Here is a 14,652-nt window from a genome sequence, read left to right on the forward strand (position 1 = left end):
AAAACCAAAGACAGACATATAGAAGAACGGACCGACTATCACTGCCCGTCCCTGAAACCCCTGTTAGTGTTTGTATGTGTTTCTTTCTACTGTGTGTCTCTCTCTCTGCCTGCTGGTATGCTCTACACAGCTGGCAGCAATCTCCAATCAAACCACACCTGCAACCTGCCCGGATTGTTGCCGTGAACGGTTTGTTGCGTGCCGCTCTAGCTTTTTACCAGCATATTCTTTGACAACTTTGCCTGCTTTTGCCTCACACTGATTTTTGTGTCTCTCCCAGGAGTAATCCAAGGCCTTCCACACTCCCAAGACCAGCCAGGCCTCTCTACCCACCCTGGAACAACTGTTTCCCACTGCCGCCATAACCAACCTCCACTCCCAACTTGCCTTTTCTAATAAACAAATGTTACTTTCTCCAGCTGATTCCGTGTCATCCTTTTACATGTATTAATAGTCAAATTCCAATAGTTAAGTAAACTATCAAAATCATCCTAATGACCACAGTGGTCAGTCCACTTACCCAGGAATTTTGAGTTGAACAATACAGGAATATTATGTCTTCATGTTCAAATAATGTAAACATATTTTAGTAAATTGTTACCATAGAACATTTGCATAATTTCTTTAACATAAACCATGTTATCCTTCTCTAAAACAATAACATTCTGGCAACATAAAAAATCTAACTTGCAGCTAGGTAGTTATCTACCTTTCAGAAGAACATTCTGGGAACCAAACAAAAACTTCCCGCTGAAAACGTTTTAAGAATAGGAGGGCATAATGTTCCAACAATGTTATCACCAAACATTTTAAGAATGTTTTTAGAGAACGTTATCCTACCTTTCAGAAGAACGTTCTGGGAACCAAACAAAAATTTCCCGCTGAAAACCTTCCTAGAACAATGACTGTAACATTCTCAGAATGTTTTTAGAACCAAAAATGTCTAGCTGGGCCACCTTTAAGGTATTAAAATAAGATGTACAGGAATATATGCAAAAGTTGACATTTAAGTATCAAAACCGTTGATGTCATCAATGAATTTGATCAGTTTCAGCTTTAGCAATTCATTCTGGTCTCTTCACTATTGTGCATGAGGACTGCATTCCCATCCAGAAACCTGGAAGAATATTTTCCTTAAGAGTGGTGGTAATTTTTTGCAATAGCTTGACCTCCTTTTCTGGCCCCTCACCGGTCACAACATAAAAGCTGATAATCCCTGCAGGCTGGTCCACGTAAACTCCAATGGTGGAGCTGTACGGGATATCTAATATTTCTTCGTTTACACTGTTGAACCAGATCTGGTATTGTGTGCCTGACCAACACAGACCCCAGGACTCTTCATTCTCCCCCAGGCCGCTCTGCCCGGAGTTTGCTCTCCTTGCTGCTCCTTCATAGGTGGCTCCGACCGCCACCCACCCGTCGTAGTCTACCTCCCAATAAGCCCTCATGTTCCAAATAGACTCTTTGCACAAAACCTTTTAAGAAATAACAAAAAATAAACAACAGTTACAACAAACAAACCATGTGTTTCTTTACAAGCCTGTCACTGTATTTTCTATTATTTTCTGAGTCACCTGTGGAGAGTACTCGTATCTCTCTGATCTATCCAGGACAGGACAAACCTCCTCAGTCCTACGTAACACTTTAGACCCATTGTCGGAAATCCACAAAAGCTTGTTGGCAGTCTTATCATCCAAAGAAAAATTCTTCCAGTCTGTAGGAGGAAAATAAAGCAAATGCAGTTTTCGTTAATTAAATCCTGGACAAAAGTGCTAAACATTCAATTGTTTGAAAATAAATCTGCTCGTACACTTCAATAGCTCGGCTCTGCATGTTGGCTCTGGGATGTCCGCCTCATAAACAGGAACTTTTTCTGTACGGAAAGAAAAATGGTTGAAAATACAAACTAATATTCACATCATAAAGAGCATTAAAGCATGTATCAGGACAATTACCTTGAATTGTCTTCTTTTTCTTGTTGTAATTCATTTTCTGGCCTAAAAAGGTTAAGACCAAAGGTTAAACAATGAAAAATAGATCTCAGTATTATGGATTCTTCTTTCAGAAAGTATAGAATTTAAATGATTAATAAATATTAGGAACAATTGTCTCGTACATTTTTGAAATTATAAGTTCATAAAGAGTTTCAAAATTGTAGTTTACATTGGTATCTTATTCTGAAAAGGTTGCACCATCAACTTCCGTTCATTAATATCACTGCAACAGGTGAAGTTAAAATCCCCCCTCCCCTTTTTTCCATTTATTTTTTTCCATTTATTTAATTCAAATATTTTGAACTTCACATCTCTTTTGAAAAAAAATCAAAACACATGCTATTTAAAGGTATTAAAATATTTAACACTCATATGTATGTGTTTTGACATGCTTCATTTTGGTATTAAACCCATCTGTTGCTTACACTACACCATGAGGGATTTAAGACATACAGTACATGCCTTAAATGTAATACAGTGTTTGACAAGGCAGCTACCATAATCCAAGAAAAGTCCGGCAGTGGTAATGAATGTTAAAAGAGCTTATACATGTTTTTAATAATGCTAATGCATTTCATTTAATGAACAATATTTTCATGCTACAAAGTCATTGTACCTGGTTTGTTGCTCTCTGAGATGATTATGGCAGACTTGGGTGTAGTGGGCATCTTTTAGCTGGGTTTTAATAATCCATTTCCATTTGCTTACACAATATGAAGAGTGCAAGTCTTCCACTCGACTTTTATACCCTCAGTAAATATGATTCAGCGGCGTTGAGGAGCGTCTGACGGGGTATTTAAGGTTAATGGAACATTATTTGGCAGGGGCTATATGAGGGTACGCACTTGGCTGTGTCATATAGATTTATGTGAGGCTAAAAACAGACACTGGACACATTTGAAACATTAGAAGTCTGTTTGTAAAAGAGTATCATGTGTGTTACCAAGCCCTGCATCAAGAGCATCATCGCTGATTTGTTTTCGTCAATTAGAATATGACATCAGCAGCTTTGTAGGTATATGTATGCTAACAGCTAACCTTAAGGAAATACAAATGTTATTGTTGAAATCGGAATAACCCTATTATCAGTGTATTGTTTAAGTAATCTAATATATGAATGCTTGCAACACTACTTTTTTAAGAAACCAAACAAGGCAAATTATGTCCCACTCAGTGTTTTATTATTTATTCAAACTTTACATATAGCAAACATTCAAACCATGTAACCCTATACATTATTAGCAAACATTAACAATGGAGGAATAAAAATACATATAAATATATCAGTATAAACCTCGAGTGGTCCAGTGGTGACAGGAAAGTCCAAAGGAGCGGTACATGTAGGTCAAAGGTGAACCCCACGCACCTGATTGCACTTTGTTGCCTTACCTGAAATGTACAACCCTAACTACTGTATATATCTAAGAGATACTGAATATAAGGAATACATCTCATGTGCACTAATGCTAGTATTCTAATGTAATTTGTCATTTTGTGTTTAAAGCTGCAATAACTGTAGCTTTAATATTAAAGGTAGTTTAACTTCTCTCTCTTAATCATCAATATTCAGATATGATATTGTAATGTTGATTCTGACATTTATTCCTCCTTCTTTTTGATAGAGCAGTGTGACTGCGGCCCTACCCAGAAACCAGGTATCATTTTCTGCTCAAAGGGGCTCCTGATCTGTTGCAAAGTGTAAACCTCCTTTTCTCCTGTGTTTTCCTCTCCCTCCTTCACCTCATCCACACCATAGAAATTGAGGATACCGGCAGGCTGGTCAAGGTAAACACCAATTGTTGTGTACTTGGGAACATCCAGGATCTCTACAAAGGAGCCGTTGTGCCAGGTGTTATAGCTAGAACCGCTCCAGCCCAGACCCCATGACTCCTCGTTCTCTCCCAGGCCACAGGATCCGTCGCTGTTCCTCCTTCCTGCTCGTTCGTACGCGACCCCGATCACGACCCACCCTGAGTATTCGATTTCCCAGTAGGCTCGGACACCCAGGATTCCCTCTTTGCAAAGAACCTTTGGAAACGTGGATGGGAATGAATGTGACTCAGTGGCAATCCAACATAACCTGTGATTTATTACAGCTGCCGGGCAGGAGAATTCAGAGTACTCCGACTTGCAATGCCAAACCAGCTGCATCAGGATTTAAATAAACACACGGGACAGCCCTCAAGTAGAGAGTCCCGTTGCCTGGGTTTTACAATCATATTAATGGCTATGGCAGGGGGATGACAGTATTATACACCCTTATCTTATTTCACACCATATTGAACATCAGGAGAAATTAAATTGCATTATTTCAAACAAAAATAAGTGCATCTTCACCTGTGGAGAATACTCATATCGCTCTGGTCTATCCAAGACGGGACAAGTGATGTCATCGGTCATTCGGGCCACCTTAGCACCCTGCTCTCCGATCCACAGCATCTTATTGGCTGTCTTGTCATCAAAAGAAAGGTTGAACCAGTCTGGGAACAAAACAACAGAAATAAATGCCAAAAAATTAAACCTTTTTTTAATGAAAAATTGTGAAAGATTAAAAACTTGAGTGACAATCTTACGTTTTATAAGATCAGCTCTGCATTTAGGCTCGGGGGTGTTTGGCTCATAGAAGGGGACATTCTCTGAGGAGCAGGTGACAGAAAAACAAGGTCAGATAAGGTAATGGAAACTGGAGACGGATTGCATTTGTAATCTGTATTCGCGCAATAATTAAAAAGCACAAGCCTGATATGACTTTGATTGATTGCCTGTAATAAGGTGTCTAATTTTGAGTTAAATTAAATGTCTCATGTTATGTCTCTTGTGTCTGTTGATTAATAGTTGGAAATTACCATATAGCTAGATACAAAATATTTGAGAATATTATCCATTGAAACCATTTAAAAAGTAATAATAATTCAATCAAATAATAATAAAAAAAACGTTAAAAAAATAATAAAGAAAAATGTTCATAAATAATATTTGTTTATTAATAAAACGACTACTACTACTACTACTATTCATAATAATAATAATAATGAAGAAAAATGATAATGAATCATATTTGTTTATTAATTAACAAAACGACTGCTACTACTACTACTACTACTACTACTACTAATAATAATAATAATAATAATAATAATGTTAATAATAATCATTTATAATAAAAAAAATTAATTAAATTACCTGTTGGTGAGTTGTCCTTTTTAACTTTTTTTTCTGCAGAAAAAAAGAAAGAACAACAATTTGAGAAAGTGCAACATTCTGTATAATGAGTTTGATACTGGGCTGTTATAAATAATATCGGAAAGAGTACATGTCAGGTGTGTCCCAACAGGTGATGAAGTGCAAAAGGGTGTATACTTAGAAACCATCTGCCTCTGCCGGCTCATCAGCAACTTTCTGGAGCCAGTGGCTGATTCATGCCAGGCAGTTAGGATTAACAAGACACCTCAAATGTTGGAGGTGGGTAAGCCTCAGTCACAGTGGAGCGCTGCATGAAGCTCAGAGCAGTTTATCAGATGAGAAGAAATATGATCTACTTGCACAAATCCGATAAATTGGGGATGTAGATCGAGTATTTGTTTATTGAGGTAAACAACAACTAGGAGAGTTGAGTAAACCCATCAAAAAAAGTGACAAATTTCATTTAATGTTGGCCTAAATGAAACACAGCTGTTTTGCAATAGAGTTAATGTGAGGATAATAGATTGTATCACATTTATTCATACATTTGATAAGGGGGCTATTTTTTAATAAAGGGAGCTTATAATGCAGACAGAAGATAATTAAGTCTGCTAACATTTAGATTTCAAATTAGGGTTGATAACAGGCGGCGTATTGTGTAGCAACTTTCCTTGAACTAATAGCTGATGGATAACAGTTGCATTTCAAGCTCTGACCTGATGCCAATTTTGTAAGGAATACTTGTACAAGCATTCAGTGACCCGTTTGTTGTTACGGACTGAGATCAAGAGGAGGAGACACCTAATCCGGGCAGCATTAAGATGTCAGCGTCAACTAACATAAGTAATGAGTTTTATTTATATCAACACATCTCCAAAATAAACCATCTTATTATTCACACATTGGCAACCCATCAGAACACAACTCAAGTTTTTCTTGACGAGTGAAAAAAAATAAAAAAGTTTGAAAATGAAGTTATGTTTTGCGTGTTGTTATGATTATTCGCCTTTTTCAAATTTGACAGTTATTTTAAAGCCACTTGAGACTTGGATATGAGATGATATTTATTTCTCTGTTGACGGAAGGATGATGGGCCATGAGAGAATGTTAGGCCACATGTCTGAATATAGCTGTGATGAAAACGAACTGCTTTGTCTGCCCTCATTACAAGATGACACCATACAAAACATTTAAGCTCTAAAGTAGCTTTGAACTCCCTCTGAGGCCATCGGGCTTGTTAGGAAAGTGACAGGAGTTGAATTGTTTTTTTTTAATGATTACGCAAGGATCTAACTGTGTCTGTTTTTATGGTGATAACGCTCATTTTAGGTGTTAGAAGAAACACACATTTTATTCGGACTATGTTGTGTTGAACAGGCAAAAGGCTAGATTTCTATGGCTAAAAAGATGATAATTATAAAAAATTTAACATCAGTAACTGCAAAGTATACAAGGTACTCCTCTGAAAGTTATTTGACAGGTTCATATGAGATTGTTTTCCTCTGTTGTCATGATAAAACAGTCTGTAAGCTGACATTATTGAGCTACAATCCCGCTGAATGTCACCCATTTTCAAGATGGTATTACACTACACATACAACATTTGAATACACGTTAAATCTTGTTTAATGCAGATGATGTTGACGCTTACAGACCCTTGCTCCCAGGCAGTAAAACCATTAAAGGCCCCTCATAACGACAAGCATGAAATCGGCCTGTGAAATATTGCGCTATCCATACAGACATTAACTCTAGTGACCCATTCACTCAGGATATGCCTCGGAGGATAATAAAAGCTGTTGCAGTCACAGTAAGGTTGGGGTACTTGAATCAGTACATTTAAAGCATTGCTGATCATAATTGCTGCATTAGCGCCTACTAAGATATGCTGACATATTACTTAAAGGCTTAATTTACCAGAAAATTAATTAATTTTTCAGGAATTTAGGATGTGCTAAGAAATGGATGACATTTAGCAGGAAAACATTTCAAATTTGAATTTACTGTACTCAAACAAATTATTAAAAATGGAAAAATATAGGAAATCATTTCACCTTTATCTGCCATCCGGCTGTCAGAAATGATTCTGTTGGTGGCTGGCATTCTTGATGAAAGGGTTTTAAAGCTGTTGTGGTGAGCCTGTCTCGAGCCTGATGTCACCGGTCCCTCTGAGTTTGATCTGTCTCTTTTGGCTCCACTGCGTGACAACTTAATGCCACTCTTATATACCTTTAATGCAGGACAAAGGTGGAGGAATTAGAGCTGGCGTGGACATGAACGTGAGATAAAATGTTCCAATAGAAAAGGAGGGGGAGGATGGAAGCTTGTAATTGGAGCTGTATGTTTTTCCTTAAAAAGGTTGCATGGATGCTTCGATATCTGAAGTACACCCCCTGGTACCAAGTAAACCACGCCCCCTCCCACTGCATCACAACCAATGATCCCTCCACATTGCACAGTGACAGCATTGATGCATTGATGGTGGACAGGATTATTGGTCTATGCAAACACAACCACACGGACATGCAAGCACATGAATTCTGCGTATAAGACTTCAAAGATATGTTTGTTTCCTGGTGAAGCTGTGTGGGGCCTAGCAGCAGCAAATGTGTATTTGTAACTTTGTTCGATATCAAAATGTGATGCAATGTGGTATTTACTCATGTGCTTTTTGATAATTTTTTAGAATAATTTTGGCTGAGTAAGGCAACATTCACTTTTCATTCATAGGGTTCCAATTCTGAAAATTATAAAATATCTGGTTGTTAACATTAGGAATTAAGTGAAAATATTTAAATCACTGAAAGTGTAACATTATGTATGCAAGTTGACAAAGACAGTTTGTCCTCTAAGTGTGGATGATGAAGATTTTCTATATAACAATACAACAACAATATATTAAGATGATNTATATATATATATATACTGTACTGCCATAACCATGCATTTGAATATACATTTAAAATATACTATACTTAGAACAAGCAGTCCAAATTACATACAACTGTATAACCTATTTACCTTCTTTGCCTTGAGGAACCTTAGGTCGTCATACCTCCATAGCTATGGACTTGACATGCATTATTGCATCAACCATAAACTATTACAAGTGCCTTTATACCCATGGCCAGGGTCAAAAGAAAAGTATGTCGCAGGTCATAAACCCCTTTCCTGTGATTTGTTTCCCGCTGTGAGCCGGGAGCTCAGGTGTTTACGGTCCCGGCAAACAGCCAACTAGTCAAGGCTGCCCCAACCTTCTAGTTGTCCTGCCTGCCCAAGTAAATGTCTGGCGGGCAACCAACATACTAAACAGTAAATAGCGGGAGCTATAGTGACCGAACTGTCTAAGATTGCCAGTGATACATAGAAAATAAATGAGAGGCAGAGTGTCGGTGACGGGTTCGCGTGAGGGAATCTGAATTCCTTCAATCGTATCTCGTGGATCAGAAACTGGGGGCCAAGTGGCCAAGTGGCTTTCAAACCAATGCTGACAGACAAATGATCTACACCACAAAGGCCAAGCTGTGTGCACAGTCAAGGTCATGACTTCAGTTTTAGAAACGCCAAGAGAGTCTATTGACAATCTTTATCATAAAACGTACAAAGGAAAAATTCAAAGTTAAATGATAATTAAGACTAAATCACTTATGATTCCACTGTTAAATGTTCCGTAAAAAGGTTGTTTCCACATTAAAAACAAACAAACCACAGAACAACGGGTAATCATTTTTAAATAGTTTAGAACTTTTTCTACTTTTACAAAAAATTATAAAAAATGACAATGTCACCACTCAATACACATTCAGGAGATGCTTATGAATGACCAATTATTAACTTTACCAAACCCGGGGAATCTCTATAGAACAGTTTATATATTACTTTGTCAAAGGAGCAAAGAAGCATTTACTTCATACCTTAAGATTATTAAAAGACATAACAGAGCAAGTCAGTAACATTATAGGGAGGCGTGTGGCGCAGTGGATAGAGCCTTGGTGGTGGGGGTCAGGGGGTCAGGTTCAAACCCCACTGCAGTCAGCATGTCGTTGTGTCCCTGGGCAAGACACTTCACCCCAAATTGCTCCTGTGGGGATTGGCCACAGTATTGAGTATGTAAGTCGCTTTGGATAAAAGCGTCTAACAAGTAACATGTAATGTAATTATAAAAAAATGTAAATCTTTACCTTAAAGTTCTCTCCTTAAAAAGTGAATTAAGAAAGATGACCTCTCTGTCGTCCAGCTTTCTCTTCTCTCCACCAAAGATGTGGCGTTAAGATGTTCCTCCAGTCTTGCGTGACCCCTCTCGTCTGTGAAGGATGACCACATTCCTGCACAGGTATCAACTTCAAAGATGTGAGTATGATGACAAAACGATGACAGAACAATTGTAGCAACAAATTCAGAACGACAAAGATAAATATGGGTCAGCTGGTCATGTGTTGGCGCTGATCAGGCGCTGATCTGAATATCCTGGTTTGGCTCAGAAGCACGCCTATTATTGAGCTAATTACCTCTGCATAGCTTACCAAAATTTCTCTGAGGGAGCCCCAGGGGGCCTCAAAAAACTTTAATACCCTCTTTCCTGTGGGTATATAAAGAAGCTATTTGCCTCACTGCAGCAGAGAGAGAAGCGATTATAGATGCCAACCAGTGCTCCCAGTCAGAGAATCATGCCAGCAAATGGAAAATCTGGTGAGTAAACTCCTTTTCTAGTCCTCAGTAGATAATGCCTGATAATGCAGAACCCTGGAGTTTAATCTGCCAGAAAACAAATCTTTTGTTGAGATAAAGTGCATACTGATGGTAAGAAACATTTCTTTTAGGTTTAGAAATGAGAGCAGAGTTGTTAACTTTACATTTCGAAACGTTTTCAAACTTAATATTGATTGTTTTATAATTACAGGGACAAAACCTGAAAGAAAAAAAAATTCAGCCTCTCCAACAGGTATGATGTTTTAGCAAACCATGAAAAATATATATCTCTAAATGTGAACTCACAGATAGCTTACCTTTTAAAATGTATTTTAAAAAAAGATTTCTAAGACAATGCCTCTGCTTCTTAGAAAAAGTCCCAGACTACGAGCCCAACATCCCTGAGCCCACATGCAGAGCTGACCTTCTGAAACGTAGGAACAACCATTTAAAAACGTATTTGTTTGCTCTCATGACAGATACATTACAGTTTCTCCTTCTGACCGTCTTTGCTGCAAATTTTCCAAATCCCTCAGACTGGATCGACCTTTCCCTGGATGACAAGACAGCCAATAAGATGCTGTGGATTACTGAGGGTGGATCCAAGGTGTCACGCATGACTGATAACGTCACCTGTCCCGTCCTGGATGGACCAGAGAGATATGAGCATACCCCCCAGGTAGGGTTTATCAAGAGTAAATCCAGATGTACATTTTTCCTGCAATCAAGAAATATCCTTTTTCTCTTCAAGGTTCTTTGCAAAGAGAGAATCTTTGGTTTCCGAGCTTATTGGGAGGTGAAGTTCTCAGGATGGGTGGTCGCAGGAGTCGCCTACGAGGGGGCAGGGAGGAGGGGCAGCGACGGACAATGTGGGTTTGGAGAGAATGATAAGTCCTGGGCTCTCGGGTGGGGTGGATGCCGCTACCAGGTGTGGTTCAATGGCAATAATTCAGAAATCTGGGACATCCCCGAGTGCACCACCATTGGGGTTTACCTCGACCAGCCAGCTGGGGTCCTGAGTTTTTATGCAGTAGAAGAAGAGAAGGAGGGAAAGGAGAGCGAAGTGAGACTGCTGCACCGGATCGAGAGCTCCTTCAAAGGGAGGATGGTGCCCGGCTTCTGGGTGGGACAAAAGTCCTCATGTTTCCTAGTGAAACATGGAGAGTAGAGTTTTCTATATCTGTTTTCTTACATTTCCAGTTAAACTTACTTATCCAAAACTTAAAATATGTTTCACTGCAACACATATTTTAAGTTAATGCAACTATTCTATATCAAAATGTGTGTACAAAGAAACACGTATTATTGAATAGCTATGCTATGTGTACGGGCTGCTATGTGTACGAGTTTTCTTGTGTATCGTTGATCTGTTATTTAGTCGAAAGCGAATGTTAAAGGTCCCATGTCATGGCCATTTCTACTGATCATAATTCCATTGTTGAGGTATACTAAAATACATTTATATTGTGCAATTTTCCAAACTCACATTGTTTTCTCATACAGCATCTCTGTATACAGGGCCGGCTCTAGACAATTTGCAGCCCTCGGCAAGATTTTAGCTGGCGCCCCAGCCAGGGAATCGTACAATAGAAAAGATAAAGGTCAATAGAGTGTCCAAGGAATACGCAATAGAATGGGGGGTGGACGTCACATCCTCTAGGGGGGTCCGGGGGTATGCCCCCCTGGGAAGATTGTTTTGAACATTTTAAAGTAAAATGCTTCAATCTTGTGCACTTTGAGCAGAATTACCACTAGATCTAGGGGTACAACTCTAATCACCCATATGAAAACGATCGGTTTACATTTTATTAATCAAATAAGTATATGAACATAACCAATAACCTACCATAGCCAATAACAAATAAATGTAACTTGTTTTATTTTTGTTGTTCATTCATATCTTATTTTACCTAATTAACATTTATTTATGCATATTTTTTTATCCCTCCAGTTTTAAACTATATTTTTGGTTTACTGTCCTATAGTATACATTGGAATGCTTTCAAACCTGTTCATCCCAATAATTATAAAGGAGTGCCTTGGAAATGTGTATTTACATAAATTGTGATCAAACCGTTTGAGACCCACTGAGATAACTTAGACTAAAGTTAACTATCAAAACATTCAGAGTCCTTTACCTCACTGAGCCTCTCAGTCTGACAGGAGAGGACTCTCATCCACATTATTGTAGAAACATCTTCTTCTTCTATCCGTTAGAGGAGCTAGCACCAGATTCTAATAACAACAGCGCAGGTACCGGTGCGCCCTTTTCTCTCTCCCTCGCTCACTCGCCCTGCTGGCGCCAGATAAACCAATATCCCCCACTTTCATCACTTACAGCGCCCATCGTACAGGGCAAATGAAAAGCGTAACCGGGGTGAAAAGGGTGTTACGTTTACTTAATTATGAATATTCTGACATCAAGGCCAAAAATTAGGATGAGCACCAACGGTCAACAAAAATGTGTTTCCCTCCCAGAGCTACCAGCGCAGCGCCTCCCCAGATCTGGCGCGCTAGGCGAACATCTATAACGCCAGTGCTAGGGGCCGGCCCTGACATGGATCATAAATATATCAGCAATTAAACAACATCTTCAATTTCTCTTCACACAATACGTCTCTTGCAGTATCAATAGTAATTCGGCTGACTTTTATATTTGATTCAATTTGTAGATAGGTTATATATTTACACCATAACGGTGCACAGCTTATAGAAAAGGACTTGTCATTTTTAAAGAGCAACTTCCACACACCTGTGAATAAATGTGTAGGAAAATGATGAATACTCTAGATTTTCTAAAAAATATACAGAAATATACACTACAGTGACATCTGGCGTCGTTTTTGTAAGAAATGTTCACTTCCGCATAAAAAAGCCTCGGGACGTGACCTCCCGCGTGTGACGTAACTTGGGGGAAACAAGGGGGAGAGCGGCCGGTGTAACGTATTAATAAACATGGATCCCAATGCTAGTTTCGACACAGAAGACACAGAAGAAGTTGAACATGAATATTCGAATGCATATGATGGACCACAACCTTCTAATTATGAGCCTGCTGGGCGTCCAAGAGACCAGGAGCAGCCAAGGGTTAGAAGAAATAACGGCCATCGGAGAGAAATTGAGCTGTGGTGTGAGGAGAACCAGTGGAGAACTGGGCAGCTATCTTGGTGAGTGACAGGCGTTAGCTACAGAATATTAGCTAACGTCACATCACAACATTGTGAAGTTAGCTATCATATATCAGGCTATAACTAAAGTAGCATTGATAATATAGTAACGTTACTGGCAGGACTGTTGATACTGATCCATAACAGAAACTAATGCGCAAGTATCAGCCGTATCTCGCGTTACCTAATGCAACTCCACACTACGGTGCTGTGTACCGGAGGGGAGACGCGAGATACGGCTGATACTTGACGATCTGGCGGAGAAAGGTTGTGGAGCCTCTGTTGATATGCCGTTGTAAATGGCTTGATGGAAAGCAGGTGTGTAGTCGGGGAGGGTGCACAGCTGATTGCAGCAGCTGAGTGGAGGTTGAGCCGGGAGCCAGGAGTGACAGCCACCACGCACACACAAACAATACAGACAGGGGGAAACAAACAAACAGTGACTTGAGTGAGGTTTCTACTGTCTTGCAAGGGGTGCAACGTTTTATGTGCGACGGCTATTTATCGGCATTTAGAGGAATGGTGGAGGGGAGTGTGATATGTGGAGAGACAGGCATTAATAATTAAATTAATTTTCTCTTAAGGTTTTATTTGTTTCTCTTTATATTTATCTTATGTCATCGCTGTGAAGCGATGTCGAGTTACTGATATTTGTTTTGTGAGTACTTCTTACACATCTTAATAAGTTATAATATATGTGGTATTTAAAATTGCGCTGATGAGAGCCGATAAATAAAGTGTATAGACATCATATTTTTTTTATATTTTTATAGACCTCTTATATATGTGCATGTTATGTTATTTTTACCTATTCTGATTTAACGTTTTAGTAGTTTTGTTACTATAGGTAAACTACAGCAGGAGGTGGGGTGGGTTGTGGGGGTATTGGGGGGTTGGTTGGGGGGACGGTTAAGAGGACTAGTGTCATGATAATGTGAAGAAGGATTAAGTTCTTTTAGTCAGTATAGAAATTCTCGTAGTAGACGTCCAAGAAAAAGAGATGTAAGATACGAATGTGAACGAACTTTAATGTTAATTTTGTCACTTGACATCCTAAACTATACAAAATGGCTCTGTATTCCCGGTCCTTAAGTATTTTTCCCCTTGTACTGCGTTAAGGACTCCCGACGAGAATTTTGGTCGAAAAAAAGAATTTCCAGTGCTCAGTGATAATGTAGTGTTTCCCAATTTGTAAGCAGTAAACTGCGGCCCAGTATAGTATTCATCAACGAGAACTAACTTTGCCTAACGCGAAATCACTGCCGACCATAAAAAGCCATAAAATGTCAACATAATAAGTGGTAATGACATTAGTACCCACGTTAATAACATGCAAACACGTCCGAACTGTGTTTATTGTCGGACAGTCCGTGTGGCTAAGGTGTCATTGTTTCCGTGGGGGCCATCGCATAAGCAGAGGGTCCACGCGAACACGTAGTGGTGAGGGGAGCGTCGTGATGGGAGAGGTGTCGAAATAGTCCTTTGGGATAAGTGTAGAGAGGAGGGGGGGGAAAGCGCGAGAGAGAGAGTAGAGGGGAGGCCTATGTTGCCGTGGCATTCTGCATCGCCACCTCAACGGAATCGATTGCGACACCACCGACATGACGAAGGAGTCGGCA

The 14,652-nt window shown here is 39.3% G+C and overlaps 3 protein-coding genes across 5 annotated transcripts; 1 reads left to right on the plus strand and 2 right to left on the minus strand.

Moving 5' to 3' along the window:
* Window positions 1-876: 876 nt before the first annotated feature.
* LOC104964189 (tripartite motif-containing protein 16-like protein) lies at window positions 877-2,752 on the minus strand. 2 transcript variants are annotated; one of them, XM_010792920.1, is made up of 5 exons: window positions 2,611-2,752; window positions 1,956-1,992; window positions 1,811-1,873; window positions 1,575-1,714; window positions 877-1,475 (listed from the first exon to the last, which is right to left on the minus strand). In XM_010792920.1, exons 2-5 carry the CDS (start codon window positions 1,987-1,989, stop codon window positions 1,065-1,067), a joined length of 648 nt encoding a protein of 215 aa, XP_010791222.1. In that variant the 5' UTR covers window positions 1,990-1,992; window positions 2,611-2,752; the 3' UTR covers window positions 877-1,064. The 2 variants fall into 2 exon arrangements, with proteins under 2 accessions (XP_010791222.1, XP_010791221.1); XM_010792919.1 differs by having other exon boundaries at window positions 1,956-1,997.
* A 401-nt stretch (window positions 2,753-3,153) lies between these two features.
* LOC104964190 (stonustoxin subunit beta-like) lies at window positions 3,154-8,213 on the minus strand. Its single transcript, XM_010792921.1, has 6 exons — window positions 8,199-8,213; window positions 7,232-7,406; window positions 5,178-5,210; window positions 4,568-4,630; window positions 4,332-4,474; window positions 3,154-4,022 (listed from the first exon to the last, which is right to left on the minus strand). Exons 2-6 carry the CDS (start codon window positions 7,278-7,280, stop codon window positions 3,594-3,596), a joined length of 717 nt encoding a protein of 238 aa, XP_010791223.1. The 5' UTR covers window positions 7,281-7,406; window positions 8,199-8,213; the 3' UTR covers window positions 3,154-3,593.
* A 1,590-nt stretch (window positions 8,214-9,803) lies between these two features.
* LOC104964191 (stonustoxin subunit beta-like) lies at window positions 9,804-11,321 on the plus strand. Of its 2 annotated transcripts, XM_010792922.1 has the most exons (5): window positions 9,804-9,866; window positions 10,078-10,119; window positions 10,238-10,300; window positions 10,403-10,545; window positions 10,618-11,321. In XM_010792922.1, the coding sequence occupies exons 1-5, from the start codon at window positions 9,815-9,817 to the stop codon at window positions 11,032-11,034; spliced, it is 717 nt and encodes a 238-aa protein (XP_010791224.1). In that variant the 5' UTR covers window positions 9,804-9,814; the 3' UTR covers window positions 11,035-11,321. The 2 variants fall into 2 exon arrangements, with proteins under 2 accessions (XP_010791224.1, XP_010791225.1); XM_010792923.1 differs by lacking the exons at window positions 10,078-10,119; window positions 10,238-10,300 and having other exon boundaries at window positions 9,806-9,866; window positions 10,346-10,545.
* The last annotated feature ends 3,331 nt before the right edge of the window (window positions 11,322-14,652 follow it).

This window comes from Notothenia coriiceps, unplaced genomic scaffold, assembly GCF_000735185.1.
Source record: "Notothenia coriiceps isolate Sejong01 unplaced genomic scaffold, NC01 NC01_scaffold00036822, whole genome shotgun sequence".
Classification (NCBI taxonomy): Eukaryota; Metazoa; Chordata; class Actinopteri; order Perciformes; family Nototheniidae; genus Notothenia; species Notothenia coriiceps.

What these genes read in the sequence shown, in the direction of transcription:
- LOC104964189 (XM_010792919.1), bottom strand. Translation starts at nt 2,662, where the DNA reads ATGCCCACTACACCCAAGTCTGCCATAATCATCTCAGAGAGCAACAAA. An exon ending in GAAAAAGAAGACAATTCAAG is followed by an intron (nt 1,874 to 1,955) that starts GTAATTGTCCTG and finishes CTTTCCGTACAG; the next exon opens with AAAAAGTTCCTGTTTATGAG. An exon ending in GATACGAGTACTCTCCACAG is followed by an intron (nt 1,476 to 1,574) that starts GTGACTCAGAAA and finishes ATTTCTTAAAAG; the next exon opens with GTTTTGTGCAAAGAGTCTAT.
- LOC104964190 (XM_010792921.1), bottom strand. Translation starts at nt 7,280, where the DNA reads ATGCCAGCCACCAACAGAATCATTTCTGACAGCCGGATGGCAGATAAA. An exon ending in CAGCCGGATGGCAGATAAAG is followed by an intron (nt 5,211 to 7,231) that starts GTGAAATGATTT and finishes TTTTTTCTGCAG; the next exon opens with AAAAAAAAGTTAAAAAGGAC. An exon ending in GATATGAGTATTCTCCACAG is followed by an intron (nt 4,023 to 4,331) that starts GTGAAGATGCAC and finishes ACGTTTCCAAAG; the next exon opens with GTTCTTTGCAAAGAGGGAAT.
- LOC104964191 (XM_010792922.1), top strand. Translation starts at nt 9,815, where the DNA reads ATGCCAACCAGTGCTCCCAGTCAGAGAATCATGCCAGCAAATGGAAAA. An exon ending in AAATTCAGCCTCTCCAACAG is followed by an intron (nt 10,120 to 10,237) that starts GTATGATGTTTT and finishes TCTGCTTCTTAG; the next exon opens with AAAAAGTCCCAGACTACGAG. An exon ending in GATATGAGCATACCCCCCAG is followed by an intron (nt 10,546 to 10,617) that starts GTAGGGTTTATC and finishes TTTCTCTTCAAG; the next exon opens with GTTCTTTGCAAAGAGAGAAT.